Below are 15,977 nucleotides of genomic sequence, written 5' to 3' on the forward strand. Positions count from 1 at the left end.
GGAGGATAACTCGGTGTAGACAGCACCGATTGGTTCGTTTCTTTCCCTCTCCTGACAGACTTCCACATTTACAGAAAACAGAGCTAAGTGTTGGAAACAACCAGAATTCTCCTTTAATGTGAATATAGTCAGCTGTAACTTGACATTTTTTATGGAATCTTTCACACCATCCTTTTATGTTTTTATCCCGTTAAATAGGAAACGGGTAAGGGAAAATGCAGGTTTTCTTCTGGTGATAAGTCGCAACACCTATGCACTTGGTCGCTCAGTGAAAAACATTTTGTACTGTAATAGCAAATTCTGTACAGAAACAGAATATTTAATGTTTTTCTATGTTCCCAATTTTTTTTTTTTTCCAAACTTTGTTTATTTGGTTTTTAACAAGAATTGCATAGCCATACATTTACAATGAGATACATATAAAACAAACCATGCAATTCCCTTGACTTATAAAACAAACACACAACAAAACGACCTCAATCCCTCCATGTAATAAGGAAAAGTCCTAAGAAAAAGGACACACATACACAAAAAAAAAAGTTTTGAAATAAATAAAATAAGATGCATTCTGCTACACCAAAAAAAAAAAAGAAAAAAAAAAAAAGTGCAGTTTGTGCCCAGGAAAGCAAATATGGAACCATAAGAAAAGGAAGATCCGAGAAAAAGGACACAGGATGAGCAGACAAATACATATACGAAGGACTAGACTGGGACAGAATGGAAATTAACTTGACCAACCAATCGTAGTAATGGCTGCCAGTTTTCTGCAAATTTGTCAGAGGAACCCCGTAGTGACATCCTAATTTTTTCAAGTTTAAGAAAATAAACAATATCCCTCAACCAAAGTATGAAAGAAGGAGGTTGTGGTGATTTCCATTTAAGAAGAATTATCCTCCTTGCAATAATGGTCATAAAGGACAAGGAATTTTCTTGGGAAGAGGACAAAGGAGATGGCCCCAAAAACACCCCAAACAAGACACTCTGGGGGTTCGGATCAATTTTTCTGCCAACCACGTGTGATATAACGACAAATACCTCTGTCCAAAAACTCTTCAGCTGGGGGCACAGCCAAAACATGTGTATAAGGTTTGCAGGAGACTGTTGGCACCTATCACAGACTGGGGAAACCGTGCTATAAAATTTAGACAGACGAGCCTTGGTATAATAAACGCGGTGCACAAGCTTGCATTGAATAAGACAGTGTCTAGCACATATAGAAGACTTATGCACCCGTATTAAGATACGTGACCAAAGCTCGTCAGGGATAGCCTCTCCTATATCCTCCTCCCAGAGGGCCTTGATTGAACCTAAAGACTCAGCGCGGATCGAAGCTATGCGGGTATAAAGAATCGAAATAGATCCCTTCAGCCTAGGAGGGCAAAGCAAGGAATCAAGGTCAGAGTCCTAGGCAGTCTAGGAAAGTGGGAAAATTACTATGACAAAGCTACGCACTGTAAAAATCTGAAAAAATCTCGAGATGGAAGAGTAAATTTGGCAGAGAGTTGTTGAAGGTAGCAAAGATACCATCAATAAATAAATCCTAAAGGTCCGAATGCCAAGGTTGACCAAATCACAAAGTTTTGTCTGTGAGAGAGGGAGAAAAAACATGATTTTTGCAATAGGAGCATATGGAGAGAGGAGTTGTAGACCAAAAAACGCCGAAATTGAGTCCAAATCTTAAGAGAGGTTTTAACTACGCTATTCTTTGTGTAAGCAACAGTCGAAGATTTAATTGGTGAATACAATAAAGCTGTGAGAGACACAGGTTTTGCTGAACTCGCCTCCATTACAAGCCACTCAGGAGAGGATGGGCCACACCGAAGCCAGGCTGTCAAAACCCCAATATTGGAAGCCCAATAAATGTAAATATTGTCTAGACAATCTAGGGACCCTCCCCTCCCAGAGAAAATCTGAAACAAGAGAATCTACCCGACCAAAAAAGGAATTGGTTAAAAAAATCGGGACACATTGAAAAAGATACAAAAAACGGGGGAGAACATTCATTTTGACACAGTTAATTCGAGCTATGTTCCCAATTTTAACAGCTGAGTAAATAAAGAAAGTGAAAAGGGAAAATTGGTCGATTATTCTTTCTTTTAACCAAGCAAAACATCTTTTGCATAAACATACCCTTATAGTGTTTGTTCCTACAGTAAATTATAATATATTGCACTTTAGGGAGACTTGGGCTTAACACATTCGGCCAGTTGGAACTGAAGAACACACCAGAATAGGCCTGTTTAGTAAGCAGGATCTGATGGCCGCATTCCTACACTTAAAAAATAAAAAATGCAACTCAATGTGGAAGTAATCCAAGTATTCAGAATGCGTTACTCAGATTGAGTAATGTAGGCCTATAGGAATACGTTACAGATTACATTGTTGGGCATGTAATCTGCTCACAGGTGTGCTACTGGCTGCCCTGTACAGACCTGTTTGCACTACAGTAACGTTAGGCCTACTTGGAAAAGAAATTATGGACATATTAATAAGTCTATTTATTAAAAAACTTTACCTAACGGCAGGTCGTGTATTTGAATTAAAATGTCAGATGTAGGCTTTTTACTATAGTGTCGAGTCATTGACGTGCTCAAGAGTCATAATTACAAAATTTCCGACATCACTTGAAGGCAGCAGCTTGATCTATGGTTCTAAGGACAGCGTCGGCAGGAGAAGAGGCGATCAGCAGCCACGGAGCGCGGTAGGAAACCGGCTTATCAAGTCCTCATGTGCTGCTCTCTCTCCCCAGGCAGATGGTTGACGTGATACTCGTTCCGTGAATCAGTGCACGCGGTCATCGTAAGTTTATTTTTAATTTTTTTCTGTTTGCCCATTATGTGAAGAGAGCTGAGAAAACGCTGCAGATTTGTGCAACAGGAGCGCAAAACTCGCATCCCACCAATTGTTGATGCTTAACATGCGGGATGAGAGGAGCAGATGAGAGAGGGCTTGGTGACGAAACGTCAATGGTAAGTTAGAGCTGGGGGGGGGGTCTGTGAATGGATAGATGGGGTTTGTGTTGCTACAGGTGCAGCTCATCTGCACTAATATTAAAAAAAAGCCTGATGTCAGTCCCTCCAGCAGTCTCCCTTCATTGACTCGGTGCTTTGTGGATGCCACAGCTACAGTCAGGTGATATTATCTGACATCGTGTCTTATTGTAATGAAACAGGAGATACCAAAAACACCATAAAGTACCACATACATAACATATTATAATTGGACTAAAAGCCTAACCTATCCAGCCTTACAATAGCAAAGTATAGCAAAGTATTTTTTTTTGATAAGTCAGTTGATGGTCATTTAATTCAGAAGGGACACTAGGCTACTACTTGAATAGCTTTGAGTTTGTGAGACAGAATGAGCAATAAGGCGACACGTTTGCCATGGGCTTTTTCGCAATTAACAACTACAATAAAGAAGTACTGAAAAAAAATAGTTAATTAATCAATTTAATCACTGACACGATCAATAGAAAACTAACAGCAAACCATTTTAATTGCGTGGGTTATTCATTAACCAGACATCTCTTTGCAGCTTCTTTGATGGGATGATTTATTTTCTGGGTTTGTGGGGTTTTTTTAGAGGCAAAACCATTCATTTTATAATTCAAATGACAGCTGAAACAATAATGACAAGAATCAGTAGTTGCAGCCAGGGCTTTAGTGAGTTGAGTGTAGGACTGGAATCAAACCAATCAAATACTCACCATTTGTCATTTTCAATTGTAGAATGTCAGGTCCAAAAATTTGTACAAAGATTTCTACAGCTGACATTTCTGATGCATGCTTCATCAAAAGAGCTGTTGGATGAACAACTATGTAGGAACATGTTGTGCAGCCAAGCATTGATTAACCATAACCAGTTACAGCAGTAGTGTGTCAGTGTGGAAGTATTCTGAGTTGTGTTTAGCTGAGTCTGTCTGTCTGTGTGCCTGTGTGTGCATTTTATAGATCATGTCAGACTGAGGTCAGAAAGGTAAAAAGTTATGCTAAATAGTCATTGTCATGATGTGAAAGATTCAGTATAATACAGCGATGCATGAATTGGTTCAAGTGGAAAGTGGGTGTACTGAGTCACTTTGCATGTGTGTGTGTGTGCATGTGTGTGTGTGTGTGTGTGTGTGTGTGTGTGTGTGGTGTGTGGGATAGAAAAAAAAGGAATGAGATGATAGAAAAAGAAAGAATGAGATGGATTTTTTTCATTCCTTGCTAATTAGTTACCTTTATTTAACCAGTCAAGTCAATGAAACTGATAATCTGCAGAATAGATATGAGAGGGTCAGATATGTGAGTAATGATCACTTATAGATATGAGCGGGTCAGATATGTGAGTAATGATCACTTATAGATATGAGAGGGTCAGATATATGAGTAATGATCACTTATAGAAATGAGCGGGTCAGATATATGAGTAATGATCACTTATAGATATGAGAGGGTCAGATATGTGAGTAATGATCACTTATAGATATGAGTGGGGCTGGTAAATGAGTAATGATCACTTATAGATATGAGAGGGTCAGATGTATACAGAAGGACATCGTCGGCATACAAAGAAATTTTGTGTTCCTGATTTTCTCTAAAGATCCCTTTGACATCTGTACGCTGCATAATGGTGGCTGCAAGGCGCTCCATTACCAGGGGCGCAAACACCCAGTGTCAGGGGGGTATGCAGCAACAAGCAGGAACCAGCTCTCGATGCCCAATCCTTGTAACAATGTTGCCACCAAACATTCTACAGCGCTCTTTACTTTGTATGAACTGTAACTTGGCGTGCGTTTGAACTTGCCCATTTATCTAGTATTGCATCAAACAAAGAAGTTTGTGCCACACTGTTTTCAATTAAAATCACAGCTTATTGGGTTAAGCGATCATTACTCATGTTGGAACAAAAGTATGTCTTCATCAGCTTTAGCTTGCTGAATGATTTCTCCGCAAAGGCAACTGTTATAGGCATTGTCAGAAAAACTCTCAGGGCTCCTGTTACATTTGGAAAAACCAAATCAAGGGTCTCCTGTAGGAGGAAATTTAATTTATCCAGAGCCTTTTCATGACCCTAAGTAGACGGTTTGTTGGGTAAATTTCCTAAATGATATCCTTTGAAACATCATTGATAACTAGGGCATATCTTGACACTGATTCCTCCAACTCATCTTTTGTCATGTGTTCCATTTGAAAGATGAACTTTTGCAAAATCTGTCAGACAACTACTGAATCACTGTGCCAACAACTGCATTGAAAACCATGAACCTAAAATAGGTCTCAGGTTCCTGTTCAAAATGGCCATGAAATCTCTTTTGCTTTCTGAATCATCTCTCTCTAAACTGAGGGCAATCATCCATCTCAATGGCTATTTGGCGTGCAATGTCAAGGGATTTTTGAAAGCCCTCTATTCCATACTTTAGCAAGAATCTTTTAAGAGAGTCTATCATTCTAAAGGGAGTGTCCATCGAGAAGGTCACTGCTTGCGTTGCCTTGCTGACATAGGCGATCTCTGACAATAGATCTTACCAAACCAAGAGGCACATGAGGAACTCCATGCTGACAATCTCGCCAGACGGCAACTGCCTCTGAGACAGTTTTGCTGTCTTTTTCCACTTCCTCAAGCTTTTCCAAAGCGGGGGGCGCCTATTAGTCCTCTAAACTGTTATATAACATGGAGGAAATGCAGAAATTATTTGAAAACACACAAAAGCAGCTACATAAATAAAATACCCCCCCAAAAATTGTTGTTGTTGTTTTTTATCATTGCTTTGGTGATGCCCCTATGCACTGCAGATAGTGCATACTTACTTTTTTGCCACTGTCCATTACCAATCCAAAAAGCAGAGGAGACATTGGACAACAGTGTCTAGTCCCGCGCTAAAGAGGAAAGCATGGTGACTAACCCCCAAATTCTACAGGATGCGGAACGGCTGCGGATCCGCTCCGGAACAACGTCAGAGTAATTTGGTTTTCATTAAAGCACAGAAACAAGTAAAACATCTGGTTAATTTTCAAAACAAAATAGAAAGTGCTCACGGCAGATCACATCTCCCTGCTCTACACCTTGAAAACAGCACAGAGTTGTTTCCCCTCTACTCCTCCGTATGGAAACAAACTGTTGGTGTTTTTGTGGTTCTATTCTACGTGAATTTGCGAGATCTCGTGCGTCCTCAAGACTTCAGCAGTCAGTCATGGCCACAGTTGTTCCACAACAGATCCGGACGGTGGAGCACGGAGCCGACACGCAGCGGAGCCGATCCACAGCCGGGGTAAGTGTCATTAGTTCTGACGGAAGACAGAGGTGAAGTGTACAACAATTTGACCCAGGAAATAAAAATGTCTCCAAAACCAAACAGCTTAAGAACATAAAACCAATAATTCTGATCAAACAATCAAAAGCTTTCTCGGCATCCAAAGCTAAAAGTACTTCTTGATGCTGAGAGGTAGACAACGTGTAAAGACTATTGAAAACACACGTCTGACTTTAAAAAAAATGTAAAGAACTTCAGCCAGTATCTTCACATCTACATTAAGGAGGCTTATTGGGCAGAGCAGCCTCTTTCCATCATGCGTCAGCAACTAGACTCCTAAACTCAACAGAAAAACCAGCAACACTCCCAGGCCCCTGCTGAAGATCTAACATGTGTCTAGCTGCTTCTATATAGTGATCTGGGTGATCTAACACTGGCTGTAACATTTGCATAAACTGCGGTAGAGTCAAAGTGGAGAGTGGTTTACATTAAAGCGGCCATATCCTTTTTTTAAAAAGCACCATATTTTTGTTGTACTGCACATTGCTGCAGATCCTGTCTTCACCCTGTGTGTTTAGGTCTCTGTTTTAGCTCCAGAGTGAGACATCTCACTTCTATCCTATCTTTGTTGGGAGCTGCACATGCTCAGTAGCTCGGTAAGATTCCATCAGCTTGATAACTCTTTCTCCAGCTTTGGTCAGTCCAAGGCAGGATCAGCTGAGAGACTTCTTCTAGACCAGGGCCACTTGTGGAATACCTGCACAACAGGGACAGGAAGTAGTTCTTTTGGAGCTGCGTGCTACGGTTAGCCACCTCATCTCAGCTAGTGAAGACGCCTAAGATTGATGACAAGTAGTACTCCCCCTGTTGTTAACTTGGTTGCCATGACTTCACGAGTGATGACATCCTGTCACTGTTCCAGTTGCTTAGGGAGAGAGAGAGAGAGAGAGAGAGAGAGAGAGAGAGAGAGACGGCAGAGTAGTGTAATAACGACTTTATGATTTTTCATAAACCGCTGAAGGAGCGGCGGTTTGTGATGCACACAGTGGAAATCCTGTTTTGTCTGCCCTATACCACGGCGGCAGACATTTTACCGTGGCGGGCCGCCCTCAACACATCAACGCAGAGGAAACACTGTTAAGATAAGGTTGTACAAAGTATATTTTGTAACTTAATCGCTAGTTATTATATTACACTCTTGTATGTCACTGTTCGTAAGGGCATGCAAAATGTATGAATTTAAAAGAATTTGTATTTTTAGGCCCTATTGAAACTGAAGTAATTATTCTTTTCTGGAAACGAATTGTCTTTTTGAGGGGCTTAATATATTCAAATTTCAAATTGTTCTTGAATTAGTCCCATTGACTACACTGGATAAACTTGTCAGGTAATTAGTTTGTATGTAAGTAGTCCAGCACAGTGTTCCTGTGCTGTGGTTAGAGCCTGATGTTACAGTGTGTTATCCATAAGCAGGGCTTGGCCCCGGAGCCAGGACTATCTTCCGGTCTTTGCCATCAAGGACAACAATAGAAATAAATAGGTGTATTTTTTATTTAATATAAAAAAAAATGCCATTCCATAGGTGATGGCCTTGCATTCTGCATGTCATCCTCCACAACAGCAATGCAACGTAACTTGATTCCTGCTCGCTTACCATGAGTCACTCTGCTTACTGAACGTGCTGTTTCCTTTGCTGATTTAATTGTGTAGAAAGTCAAAAATAGCAGTTATTGAACCATGATATAGAGATGTTCACTGCTTAACAAAGAAAAATTGTGAATGGAACAGCCACTGTTTTGTGTCATTTCCTGTACCACAGTAAATCTCATTACAATATTGACCAGGCTGATGACTGTAATTCCAGGAATTTAAGGCACAATTCACTGATGAAAATATATATTTTCTCCATTGTTGAATTTGTTTGTGTCACGATTTACCCGGTCAGTTTTTCAATCATTTACTCTGAGTTAATGACACTTAAAGTTGTAGTCCATAAGATGTCCATGTAGTTAATTGTCTGTTAAGTTGCTATCTATCAAAGTTTGAGTTAAAACAATGGTGATTGAGCATGTGACACGTATTTTTGCTGCTGTGCCAAGTAATGCTGTCTGAGTGTCTGTGGGGACTTTCTCGCCCAAAATTCAACACCCTTTTTTGATAAAATAAGGGCTTGTTGGTGGTGCTGCCTTCTTCTAAAGGTAGCAGCATGAGCCGCCTGAAGCCCCGGCGCAAACTTGGGGAGTGGGAGTGGGTGTGGGTGGGCCTGAAGGTCTCAGCAGGGTAGCAGCGCTGCTAACCTCACTCCCAGTGCCCAATGAAATTACTGTCATTTCTGAAGCATAGCTCACATACCAGCAACAGAATAGAGGAGAGAAACATATACATTCCTTTAATTTGATTGACGTTAGTTGGCTCTATATTTCTGTTATTGATTAGTCAGACAGGCTACGATAGCGAGGAGAGCAGTAGCCACGTTAGCTGAGGTTAGCTGTAATTATTTTTTTGTGGGGGCATTTTAGGCCTTTATTAGACAGGGCAGCTGTAGATAGGTAGGTGAGAGAGAGGGCAAATGACGTTCAGCAAAGGGCCGTAGGTTGGAATCAAACCCGCGACCCAGCAGCAAGGACTGAGCCTTTGTACATGGGGCGCAACTAGGTGCACTATCCAAGCGCCCCGAGATTAACTTTAGGTACATCAGCAAAGAAACATGAAATGACTTTACTGTTTGTCAGTATGTGGGGATACAACAGAAGCAGCATACTACTCCAACGACCTCTATATGCTGCTGGAGTGAGCGGCACACCCCTCAGGAATCAGCTTATGTCGCGGTACCACCATTGGCATACCATCAGCCACTTTTCGATCTCGGTGTCACTGAGGGCACACTGCAGTAGAAAATCAGCGAAGCAGTGCTGTTGATTCTCCACATGATATATACTGCAGCCTGTGTGGGGCTTGTCCTAAAGCCAACTCATTTTTCAGAGCAACAGTCAAGGACAGCAAGAGGGAGAGGTAGTAAAACCTTTCACTTCTGTGTAACACATGCTATCTCTCATCATAACACCTTAGTGATGTCCAAATCAAACTTCATGAACCAATAGTTGTATTAAAAAAAAAGCCTCAAATAAGTAGTGATGTCCAATTGAAGCATTTTCTTTATTTTCTGAGCCAGATAGATGGCACTCTCTGTTCAACAAAGGGTTAAAAGCACGCTGAATTGCCATTCTTTTAGCCTATTTAAAACAAGAAGGCCTTCTAGTTGCGTCAACAAATACAACTAATGGTTCATGAAGGGTTTTCTGCAGTTTCTACATCATAAAAAAAGGTAGATTTATTGTGGCATTGGCAGCTGTCTGTACTAAGAGACACATGTGTTGACCCCTTCATCATATTGTGAATTACATCTGTCAGTCAATGTCAGACTGATGAATTGAATGAGTGTGTGACATTACCCTCTGCCTGGCGCTCTCACCAGGGTAAGATGAACCAGAGAGACAAATTTAGAAGTTTTCCATATGGGAAAAAAACATATACATTATGTATAAGAGAATAGGGCTCTACAGTATTCAAAAAATCATGTTACTTTCATACTACAGCAGGGAATTTGTACATAGTGTAAAGAATTATACTCTTTTCAGTCTTGATTGTTTCTATATTTCAAATATATTAAATTATTAAAGGTTTTTTTATTCAAAAATGGATTATTGTTTGAAATATTTTTAAATAAATAAGCATGGATTCATATTTTACAAGTTTTTTTTATCGCTTTGGTACTATTTTTGCAACTATGTGCTACAACTCTTAAAACACAACTCCTAACTCACCAAACTTGTAACACAGTTACAGTTAGTCTTTCGTTCAAAACTTGCCATTGTGCATTCATTTGGATGGGACACATCTCTCCCCACACAACCATTGATTCAAAATATAAGTTTTTTTTAAATGTCATGAGAACGTATGGTTTAATCACATAATGATATTCTTTCAGTTGAGTTGTTTTAACTACCAGTGAATCTAGAAACAAACAATGAAAGATACATGTTTCATGTCACTGTTAAAAGTGCTGAAAGTAATATGCTACAGTAGTGCAAAAGACAGATTACATATTTGTACTTTAGGTAATGCACTTGCATTGTCCAACATTTACAGAATTTAACGTCTAGATAATATCTATTCTATGCATACTCAAGTTGTGATCAATGGAGAAATCTTCTACAATCTTTTCTTTTTACAGTATTCAAAGTAACCTCTCTGGCCTCTCTGTTGGTGCCCATGCCCACCTCTCTGACCTCTCTGTTGGTGCCCATGCCCACCTCTCTGACCTCTCTGTTGGTGCCCATGCTCACCTCTCTGACCTCTCTGTTGTGTCCATGCCCACCTCTCTGACCTCTCTGTCGGTGTCCATGCCCACCTCTCTGACCTCTCTGTTGGTGCCCATGCCCACCTCTCTGACCTCTCTGTTGGTGCCCATGCCCACCTCTCTGACCTCTCTGTCGGTGTCCATGCCCACCTCTCTGACCTCTCTGTTGGTGCCCATGCCCACCTCTCTGACCTCTCTGTCGGTGTCCATGCCCACCTCTCTGACCTCTCTGTTGGTGCCCATGCCCACCTCTCTGGCCTCTCTGTTGGTGCCCATGCCTCCTGACCTCCTGTATGCCCACCTCTCTGACCTCTCTGTCGGTGTCCATGCCCACCTCTCTGACCTCTCTGTCGGTGTCCATGCCCACCTCTCTGGCCTCTCTGTTGGTGTCCATGCCCACCTCTCTGACCTCTCTGTTGGTACCCATGCCCACCTCTCTGACCTCTCTGTTGGTACCCATGCTCACCTCTCTGACCTCTCTGTTGGTGTCCATGCCCACCTCTCTGACCTCTCTGTCGGTGTCCATGCCCACTCTTGACCTCTCTGTCGGTGTCATGCCCACCCTCTCGGCCTCTCTGTTGGTGTCCATGCCCACTCTCTGACCTCTTGTCGGGTCCATGCACCTCTCTACGCCTCTCTGTTGGTTGTCCATGCCCACCTCTCTGACCTCTCTGTTGGTACCCATGCTCACCTCTCTGACCTCTCTGTTGGTGTCCATGCCCACCTCTCTGACCTCTCTGTTGGTACCCATGCTCACCTCTCTGACCTCTCTGTTGGTGTCCATGCCCACCTCTCTGACCTCTCTGTTGGTACCCATGTCCAACTCTCTGGCCTGGTGTCTAAGACAGTCGGACTGATGGGTAGTATTAGGCAAGATCGCTGCAGTTGGCATCGGCGAAACAAGCTACAATGTAAGTTAATATGGCAATTCTCTAGATTCTATATACCTTCACAAAAGGTATACTTAGAAGCCACTTAGACACTTAGAATATTAATCTGAGCCTGTTAGTGGCAAAACAAGCACTTAAGTGAAGGTAAATACAGTACAAGCTGGACAATTGTCCTATTATCTTACATTATAGCTTGTTTCGCCGACCAATTTCAAAGATTGTTGTTCCCCTCAGTCCGACTGTCTTAGACACAAAAACATAGGAAAATAGGGTCAAGGTTGAAAAAAATGGTAGTTACCCTTTAAGAGCAGATGGAACCAATGTTAGTGAAATGTATTAATGCAAATCAAAAGAGAAGCACATCAAAAGTTGTGTGTGCATTGCATTGTAAAAAGCCAATTACTTCATACGAAAGGTTTTGTTCTCTGATGACACACTGAAGGTGTGGTGAAAAAGTTACTGTGTAATTAATTGTATTGTACTTAGTCAATTTAACATGTGATTACATGTTTGAAAAAACTGCCATTTTGATGATCTGCTTTGAGTTTTGTACTAAGCTGTGAGGTTTTACCACCTGCTTGTGATAATATTACCAAAGTGATAAAAAAAAAGTGCCAGTGTATGTGTGTTCTTGTTGCTATAGAGATTAACGTATGGCAACAGGATTATGTCATATCTTGCAACTGCGACAGAACATGCTCACAAGCAGATTACATTATTTATACAGAGCTAATACGGCTGTTGTTAGCCTGACCAGCCAGTCTAATTAATCCATTATAGAAATTTAGAACCAAATAACCAAATAATGCTACATTATTTTTGGCTTGTTTAAGTCATTAGTAGAACATGATTACACACACTGATAGTATAAATTGGTTCTTATTGTTGTTGAACAGTACTTCTAGCATTAGCTCAGCTTGCTTGTAACCTCCATGAAGGTGGTACCAAAAAATACCAGGTACCAGATACTATCCAAAGCTTTTGCTAATGGAAAATCAAAAAAGAGCAAGTGGATTCGAGGCGTACCATGCAGTCTGTCAATGCTCTTTCTCTTGCTTGTGATATTTGGCCATATTAGGTGACAGCACTGTTATTAGGTGACAGCACTTTATCTTCCCATTCAGCTATCTTGCTCTGCACTAATGTTTCCCTTTTCCTTCAGTAGACTAATATGTTTTGCATGGTCACTTCACCGCAGAGTGCTGTATAATTCAGTTATTACTGAGTGTCAAAGATGGAATCTGACCGTTTAAAGGTCAGGATCGACTGTCTGCATGTGGGCATTCAGGGTGCCCCGATGCTTAAATTGTCAACGTTTTGCCAAAATGTTACCAGTTGTATGATGACACAAAATCATCCGTGCAATCTCCACTTTGAAAGGCCATCCATTTTCCAGGTGATATGACAGCTGAGTAATGGCCCTCACTGGCAGGCTCCCCAGGCGTGACTAACTGCTCTACACATGATTTAGGGCTGAAGTCCTTGAAGCATCGCTCTGAATTTACCATTGTTGTAAAAGCCAGTGTCTCGTCAGAGCCTGAATAACAGACATCTGATGCTACATTCCTTGAAGAGATGGTTACATTTTACTCTTGCAGAACTGTGGAAATGTTTTCAGATTGAAGAGCGATGTTGGGGGTTATCTAGACACTTTGCTTAAGCACATGTATAAGGTAATGTCTTGTGATAGGGAGATTTGTGATAAACTGATGAAATGTGTCTTAATTGACATAAAGGAACCTCAGGCTATGGTTTATTCAAGGTCAGTGCTGATTAGTGCTTTGTCAGCTGTGATTTATTTGTGAATTGATTGCAGTGACAAGCAGCTATTTATGTAACTTACAGGCAGGGGAAATACAAAAGTGACAAAACTGTCATACTTATACATTGTAAATGTGCTAGACTAGAGGAAACACGGAGTCAACAACAACTTTGGTAATCCTCCTGTTTGGATCCTGAATATCCATGGAAAAGTTGAATCTCAATTTGAAATGAGGTTTCTGATTCTACTTTGTGCTTCTGGTTGTTTAAAACCGGTCAACAACAGTACTGGTTGACTAGTAAGACACTGAAATGATCTTTTTTATAGACATAACATCCCTCCATCCATCTTTGTACGCTTATCCGGTATCGGGTCTCGGAGGGCAGCAGCTCCAGTAGGGGACCCCAAACTGGTCCATGAGTTTGCATATGTATTGTACCGCATCTATAATATTTGTGTCCCTGTACAATGTTTTACAATTCTTGTGGACATAAATAAATGGTTAAAATGTGTGTATGTGTGTGTGTAAAACCTTAACAAATCTCCACATATTTCCATTCTCTTTGCCAGTAGATTTCTATTCATATCAGTTTGCAGAGTATCCCAGCATGCACTGTGTGGACTGCAGGAAGCACCCTGAACTGGGTGTAGAGCACTGAAAGGGTACTTTGACTGTCTCTAATGCGCTATTTGCCTGTTTTGTTGTTTCAGACTGACCTTTGACTTGTGAGGGAGCGTTGTCTCCCTGGGAGGGAGGAAGTAGCCAGCCCAGGTCTAGGGATGGACAAGGAAAGCTACCCAGGGTGGAGCGCCCGACCCAACATCACAAACTGCACCGTCCCACCTGCCAGCAGCCGGCAGGCAATCCAATTCACAGACGGGATCGCGGTGGTGGTTTTTGTTCTCAGCCTCCTTACCTTCCTCACTGCGCTCATTAATGCCGCTGTCATCGTCGCCATCTGCACCACCAAGAAGCTCCACCTGCCCGCCAACTACCTCATCTGCTCTCTAGCCGTCACTGACTTCCTGGTGGCGCTCCTCGTGATGCCCATAAGCATCCTCTACATCACAATGGAGACATGGTCCCTGGGTCAGGTGGTGTGCGAGTTGTGGTTGAGCGTGGACATGACCTGCTGCACCTGCTCCATCCTGCACCTGTGCGTCATTGCCCTGGACAGGTACTGGGCCATCACCAAAGCTATCGAGTATGCTCGCAAGAGGTCAGCCCGCCGCGCAGCCATCATGGTGGGAATAGTCTGGGTCATTTCAGTTTTAATATCCATGCCACCCTTATTCTGGAGGCAGAGGCCAAGCAGCGGCAGCCTCAAACAGTGCATCATAGAGCATGATCACCTGGGATACACTATATACTCTACTTTGGGGGCATTTTACATTCCCATGTTCATCATTCTTATCTTATACTACAGGATTTACAATGCCGCAAAAACTCTTTACCAGAAGCGTGGCTCTTCTCGCCACCTCAGCAGCCGCAGCCTGGGCAGTCAGAACTCTGGAGAACATTGCCGTGTTTCCCACACATTTTGTCTGTCAGACTTGTCCAACTCAGATCCCATGCTGGCTACTGACAAACTCAACACTACCATCCGCATCTCATCCCTTGAGACAGACATGGACGGGCAGGATGAGAAGAACCAAATATGTACCTCACGTGAGAGGAAAGCAGCTCGAATCCTCGGCCTCATCCTCGGGGCCTTCATCATCTGCTGGCTGCCTTTCTTTTCAAAGGAGGTCCTAGTGGGTCTGCAAATGGTACAGCCTTCTCCGCTTTTATCAGACTTCCTGACATGGCTGGGTTATATCAACTCTCTCATTAATCCCCTGCTGTACACCAGCTTCAATGACGATTTCAAAATGGCTTTTAAAAAGCTACTCAAGAGAAAAGAGCATGCATAGGTTTGAGGTTTGAAGGGAATGTATACACCTTTAACTAAGTTGTAATCTCTACTGGCAGTATGAAGTGTGATGTGCTTTTCACAGACAATACATTGCCTGTTTTTTTCAATAAAAGAATTATTTATAACTACCATTCATCATATAGATTTTCATTCTTATTTATTATCATTTGTGGTTTTTTTCTCCTCCAATTCTCTTACTTTTTATTGCTTGGGGTCCTTTTTAAGGATGGGGAGTTCTACCACAACCTTTGACATCCCCTGTGTCAGCAGTAGGCTCCACGCCCAAAAGCCCCCATTCCCAGCCCCCAGAGGCACAGCTTCCCTGAAAGCGCCACATCCCCAGTGCAGTCGTCTAACCATGCCCCTATACAGACCAGACCTGCACATAAGGATACTTGACAAAACCCATCAAAAAAAATAAGCTTTGAGTTTTTATAGCATTTGGGCTTCAACCCCTAAAAAACCCAGCAACTAAAAAAAAACACATATCTCCATTAGTGCATGTAAGGCACTGAGCATGTGTGTGTAATTCAGGCCTGTGTGTAAAAACAACAGAGTGTAAATTATAAATTTCCCTTTGCGGGATTTATAAATTATAAATTATTATTATTATTATTTATAGACATTAAGACTGCCTTTGTGAGGTGATGTGAATGGGGGGGGTCAGGTCCAGCACTGCTGGTTTTCCTTTTGTAGTCTGTCAAGTGGAATGCAGTTCTTTTTTCTAAGAGAAAAAGGGTTTAATGGATAGGAGTTCTTCTCTGATCCACACTCCAACGCAGAAGGTGGCGGTCAAAGACATATGTCTAGT

General features: G+C 41.8%; 1 protein-coding gene across 1 annotated transcript; it reads left to right on the top strand.

Annotated features, from left to right (window-relative positions):
* The first annotated feature begins 2,764 nt into the window (after window positions 1-2,764).
* Window positions 2,765-15,254, top strand: htr1e (5-hydroxytryptamine receptor 1E). Its single transcript, XM_032543651.1, has 2 exons — window positions 2,765-2,969; window positions 13,962-15,254. Exon 2 carries the CDS (start codon window positions 14,031-14,033, stop codon window positions 15,162-15,164), a length of 1,134 nt encoding a protein of 377 aa, XP_032399542.1. The 5' UTR covers window positions 2,765-2,969; window positions 13,962-14,030; the 3' UTR covers window positions 15,165-15,254.
* The last annotated feature ends 723 nt before the right edge of the window (window positions 15,255-15,977 follow it).

This window comes from Etheostoma spectabile, chromosome 18 (genome assembly GCF_008692095.1).
Source record: "Etheostoma spectabile isolate EspeVRDwgs_2016 chromosome 18, UIUC_Espe_1.0, whole genome shotgun sequence".
NCBI classification, from domain to species: domain Eukaryota; kingdom Metazoa; phylum Chordata; class Actinopteri; order Perciformes; family Percidae; genus Etheostoma; species Etheostoma spectabile.

What these genes read in the sequence shown, in the direction of transcription:
- htr1e (XM_032543651.1), top strand. Translation starts at nt 14,031, where the DNA reads ATGGACAAGGAAAGCTACCCAGGGTGGAGCGCCCGACCCAACATCACA.